The 6,000-nt window shown below is 39.6% G+C and overlaps 1 protein-coding gene across 17 annotated transcripts in view; it reads left to right on the top strand.

Moving 5' to 3' along the window:
• Nucleotides 1-6,000, top strand: part of KIAA1217 (KIAA1217 ortholog) — a 292,914-nt gene that overhangs the window by 206,690 nt on the left and 80,224 nt on the right. Inside the window, exon 1 of one of the 17 annotated variants that reach the window (XM_046678954.1) lies at nt 1,615-1,913. The exons of 15 other annotated variants lie outside the window; for them this stretch is intronic. Coding sequence is in view for 1 of the 2 variants with exons in the window: in XM_046678952.1 (XP_046534908.1) it covers nt 5,964-5,996 (33 nt within the window). In the remaining variant the exon portion in view is untranslated. Of the gene's footprint in view, nt 1-1,614; nt 1,914-5,948; nt 5,997-6,000 lie in introns of those variants that run through there. One more of the 17 variants, XM_046678952.1, reaches the window with a different exon arrangement.

Genomic DNA, 6,000 nt, shown 5'->3' with positions numbered 1-6,000 from the left:
TCACCAATCCTTCCCTTACTCCTCTCTCCTCCAAGCCTCACCACCGTCCCTTCTCTGAATTTCCACAGGGTATTACCTGTCTGCCTTCCTCTCTCAGCACACCCAGTTTTGAAGACCTATCTTCACCAATCCTTCCCTTACTCCTCTCTCCTCCAAGCCTCACCACCGTCCCTTCTCTGAATTTCCACAGGGTATTACCTGTCTGCCTTCCTCTCTCAGCACACCCACTTTTTCCTGCCTGCGTTGTAGTTGTTGATGTACACATCTTAACTTCTTTTCCAATCTCTAAACTTCTTAGGGGAAAACTCCCCATTCCACTTACCTTCACGTTTCCTCTGTTTTCCTGCGACAATGTCCTGCTCTGAGGAAATTCTCATCAAATGTCTTGATGATGAGGGGGCTTTCTTTAGACTTTTCCTATCACAGGCTTTCAATGAATGCCCTCTCTACTAAGATCAGTGCAGTGATTTGTAAATGTAATCATTTGAGGTTACGACACATTCCCTCATTTATCCCGGTAGTAGTTTTAACCAAAATGAGAATTAAGAATGTCTGTCTGTCCTAACAAAATTCCTCATCCTCTCAGTATAATTTTGTTGCAGTTAATAACCTTAGAGTTTAAGATGAGAATAACAGATTTGTCAGATTAAAGTTAAATGTCAAATGCACAAATATCTGCCATTTTTAAAAATTTTATTTTCAGGAGTTAATTCATCTATGATGTAGGTGAACTCTACATCTATGGTAGAAAGTCAGCTCATCTCTGGATAACAAATTAAATAAGACAGATCTTGTTTTGCTGTCTGTGTAACTCAGTAGGACAGATCTTGCTTTTAGGTTGAGTTGATAGTCAGTATTTCAGATACCTCTGAACTTATAAAGGAGGAGTGATGATTTTGGAAAGTTAACTAATTCCATTATTGTGAAATTTCACTGGTGCACTCACCCAAGCCTTGTGCATTGAATCCCTCCTCTGGTTCAGGCTCTGGTGCAAGATTCTGGAGATATAATAGTGAGCAAAGATGGTCACTGCCCTCACAGATCTTACAGTCTAGTAGAAGAATAGAAAGATAATAATCAGTAAGGGTACAAACATCTATAATTTTCACATCAGTTCCCGGCTATGTGAAATCCTTCCCTTCTTTCTATTAGTGGCTTAAGTTAACGCTACAGAACTCATTTATGAGTGATGTACCCACTTATGTCCCTTTTATGTCGTGTCTTTCTGACAGCAAAGAGATGTTTCTATTGCAATTGGTAAGGAATTACCCTTATTGAAATGATTAGCTAGACAAACACATCTTAATACAGTGGTGATCCAGAACAAGGTCGAATTTTCTTCCTCCCTCGCTGCTTCCAGTTTTACTTTCTTTTCTTTTTTAAGAAGCAAGAAAGGGTAAGATCTGCTCATCTGTTACGCAGCTTCCAAGTGATACAGATCTCATCTTTCCCGCTGTGTGGCTGCTTGCTTTTCTTTGCACTTTTTTTTTGTCATTGAGAGGTTATGACAACATGAGCCATATTGTATTTATAAACATCACGTGTTTCCTTGATATGGCTTGCAGCTTCTGCCAGACGGAACACATGGAAGAAACATTTCTTGTTAGCTCAGCATTGGTTTTAGTTATGCTGATTTCCGGGACAGGAAAAATGCCTTCCTACTCAGATTTAACTTTCATAGAGTAGAAACAAAACCTCTGAATGTCCGTGAAATAGTTTTAACAAGGGTGGATACTGCTCCTTGAAACCACATATTTTGACTAAAAGCTTCCTTCTGTAAAAAACCCCAAGCCTTGCTTTTAGTCACCATAAAGACAGGCAGAGCTGGCAGCTTTCGAGAGATGGGTGGTTTCAAGGTCTCTGCAAGTCTAAAAAGTTTCTTCTAGAAGAGAAAGGTTCATGGAAGATGTAAGGTAAGAACTGTGCCTTTATAACAAAATACAATTTTCAGAATTGTTTTTGTCATGCCATGACATATTTACATTTAATGGAGCCCAGTTTTCTGTATTCAAGTTCAATTCAATGAGGAATTTAAATTTTAGATTTTTATTTTAACTTCTTGCACACTCTTTAGAAGGAAACTTCTTTATTATTGGCATTAATCTGTTTTTTTAAATCCACTTAAATTGCATTGGGCTGTCTCCAGTTTATAAATCCTGTGATCTGGTTTCTGTTTAACCTTATAATTTAGAAAAGGATTTAAAATGTCAACATTCATTGTTTGCTAGTACAGATCTCAATGATTTACGTGTTTTGTGACAATTTTCAGTGGTTTCACGAAGATGTTGACCTCCATTCAGTTTCTGAGACGAATGTAGAAAATCTGAAGGTTTGAAATGGGGGGAAATTAGTATGTGTCTTTCAACATTCTAGGGAAAAATTATTTGTTGTTTTTTCCTCTTTAAATTTTAAAATAAAAATAACTCTTTTATCTTGGTTTTGAAAATTTATTAAAGAAGTATCAACTTAAGACTAATGAATACCATTTAAGACATCTACAATTTTTACAGAACAGATATAAGCCTGTTATATCAGGTTTAATGCTTGCCTGAAAAAGTCTTTGGCAGAAATTATATTTACTTGAGATAACTATTCTCTTACTCTTAGAATAGTTCAGCCACAATATTTTGCATTTATTTCATTTAAAGGAATTTAATGAGAGCAATGTCCCTTTAAATCAATCCATTTCCTTTTAAAGGTAAATGTGTGTATGGATCTGCTTATCCATATCCCTGTGAATATCTTTATCCCAATTAATAGACGAATTAATATGCATGCGAAGTTGTTATCCGACATGGTCTAAATAACGTGTATATATATGTATGTATCAGTCATCATAGTAACCCTATGGCATCGGTACTATTATACCCATTTTAAGATTGGAAAATTGAGGCTGAGGGACATTAAGCAACGAGATTGCACACCAGTAAGTAGCAAAGCTGGCATTCAAACCCAGGCCAACTGTCTCTATACTCCTTGTTTTAAAATCCCACACTGTGCAACCTTACCAGTAGCTTAGAGCTGCAGGTCTGAAGTCAGATGCAGGTAATTTATCTTGAAAGTGATAATTATAGATAAGTGATGCATATTTGACTTCAAGATAAATTATTTTGTACAATTTTGGAATTTTTCCTTTTTAAATCTGTAGCATCTAAAAGTTCGTATCCGACTGGTTGTTTATCCAGGGACCTGGTTACAACTTACTTGGAGTGAAATGAAAACAGCGAATGTCAGATAGTGTGGGGAAAGCAGAAACCACTGTGGATAAACTACCCTTCCCTCTTAACTGCTTTCTTCTTTGCCTCGTGTGCTGTATCACTCACGAAGACTGTTTTCATGGGATAGGGCGGGAAGCTTATTCCTGAAGTTGATTTGGCAGGAAGAAAAGTGTCTTTGAGTGGTGACTGCCTACATGTGCCTGCCTGCTGCCCTGTGAGGCTTCTGGCAGAGCTGTTAAGAGACAGACAGGAAGAAAGTTAAAGGACATTGAAGGTGAAGGGTTCTGGAGTCAGGGTAGCTAGCACAAAGACTGTTGCTTTCCTCACCAGCCCCCCCACACTTCCCAAAGATTGAGACATCCACTCAGCTGCAAAAATATCCTGGTGATTTGTGATGCGAAGTAATTACTGCCAGCAGCATCAACAGAGGATGCAGCTGCTCATCGCCGCACTGCACTTGGGCTTCAGGATTGAGGCGACTTGCTTCCAGTCCCATTTCGGCATAAAATCCGGGGCTGGTTAACCAACCAACACAATTGGAAGTCGACTGGGAGCAGGACCTTCCTCCTGCTTCAGTGGGGACTAGGGTTAGCTCCCCAAGAGTTCTGTGCTGTTGCTGGAGAGTTCAGGGGGAGGTTTACGCCACACCCACAGCCCTGGGATAGCCAAGCCACATCCTTGTCTTGGCTCTTGCAAATATAGATGTTAGCGGAAATTGCCTTTGACTGGGAGCATATGTCCCGGTGTTTTCAGGTTGTAGCCCTTGTATCTACGTGCTGTTTTCTTCCTGGGGTTTGCTTTTCTGTCTCCTCTGTGGGTCCCCATCAGGGTAACGCAGACCACAAGAGATTGTTTCCCATCACATCAGCACAGGTCGCCTCGGTCCAAGGTCCGACCCTATAGAGGGCTGCCAGGTGACCATTCTTTTCTTTAAGCTTTTTCTAAAATTTCTCAGGTAAGCATGTGTTGTTTTCATGTAAATTTATGGGGGGGAGCACATGTTAATTTTTAAAGAGGAAAAAAATGCTTTTAAGACACATATCACCTGGTGGTCTCTCTGCTCTGCTTCTTTCCCATGGGGTCTGTGATTCCATTGCTTGCGTGTAATTTCCGGGAGTGACTCTGTCTGCTTCTGAGGCATGAGCTGGCTACTGTAGATTTGTGACTGAGGAAATATACCTGACCCGCACCTTTGGCGCTACCTCCAGAAACAGGCCTGACTTATTTGGAATCTAAGGGTTTTAAAGGTGGAAACAAGGTCTTACACATCATCTCTTGTAACCCATTCACCTGTCAGTTGACCCTCAGGAGGCCTAGCGTGGTTGGACTGACTTGGTCAAGATTACAAAATAAGGAAGTGACAAAAATAGGAGCCGAAGCCACCGGTCCCTTAGGTGAGTCCTTTTCCATCTCCAGTGCCCTCCAGCTTTTGTTCTCACCCCTCTGGGTCCCACAAAGTTTGTTTTCTTGATTGATTTAGGAAAACACTATGTATCTGACCTCTTTTGGCCATCCATGGCTGTGGTTGAGAGTGGCCAGATTTCCCCTCCAGAGAGAAGCGCAGCTCTGTAGTGAGGCCAGAGCTCACTAATTGGAAATGCATGGGCCTCGACCCAAAATAAATGGATTTTGAACTAACCAGATTTAGATTATCCAATATTTTTATTGAAGGAGAATAGGCCATCAAGTCAACTGGAAAACATCAGCTGCTTCGAATTACGAGATGCTTTGAATAAAACAATATTGGCTTAAAAGAGTTGTGTAGCATTACAGCGTTATTTTCAAGTCAGCCTCTTTGCTAAGGCAAATGGCTCCTACAATAACTCTGTTTGAAACTTTAATGTATTACTACTCGAACTACTTTCAAAGCTGTTTTTCACTTGGAGCCGGTGACTTTAGTTAGTACATAGAGAAACAGGTTTTTAAATTTTAATAATTATATAATATCATTTTAAAGAATGTTGCAAAGATAATTAGCAGAAAGAACTTGAGAGTTAATGAATATTACTACTTCATCACAACAAAGTAAAAAAGAAGTCCACTTAAAATTGACTTAAAGAAAAGCATTAAATGAGTAATAGTACAATTGGTGTAGGGAGACAGCCAAAATGGTGACCATATCTTGTTATTGAGTGAAGTGTAGAAAGCCATGTAGAAACATGGCTTTAAGATAAAGACCATGTCAAGGATTCGTGGAGGGGATAGAGGAAAACGTTAAAGATTATATAGTTGAAAAAAATGTGCCATTTTGATATCATAATCAAATCTAATTCTTGTTTAAGAGTTCTCAAGAACTTCGGTATCTTGTTATTTGCCCCAAAAGAAGAGCTGTTGGATAAATTATTTTTGTGCCCATTTACTTATAGAAGGCCTCTCCAGATAAAAGGTGTGAATGTCCAGTGTGTCACTTAAGCTGGGGGACCCCTTCTCATTGCTCAGGCAGCACTAACCCACTCCGTATTCCTGAAATACAGAAAATATGTTTCTCTCAGTCGTTTGATGGACACATGTGCTTGATTTCTTTCTCTTTATTTTTTTCTTTTCCTGTGAAATCAAAGGTCACGTTTTGCCTTGTTCTGATTTAACTCTTTGAACCTGCTCCTTTTCATTTGCCCTTGATATTGTAGGAAGAGCTGCCAAAGAAAAACCCAAACAATAAGAAATCGGCACGATGTCAATGATGAGGCAATTCAGAAACGGCAGCCACCTGATCTGCAGTGTGTTAAACTTCAATGCATACTTTTCATGAAACGCACTTCTCAAGCGTTAGGCGTCACGGTCA

The sequence above is a fragment of the Equus quagga genome, chromosome 12 (genome assembly GCF_021613505.1).
Source record: "Equus quagga isolate Etosha38 chromosome 12, UCLA_HA_Equagga_1.0, whole genome shotgun sequence".
In the NCBI taxonomy this organism is placed as follows: Eukaryota; Metazoa; Chordata; class Mammalia; order Perissodactyla; family Equidae; genus Equus; species Equus quagga.
The sequence above is the reverse complement of the archived record's forward strand: the minus strand, read 5'-3'. Positions and strand labels throughout refer to the sequence as shown.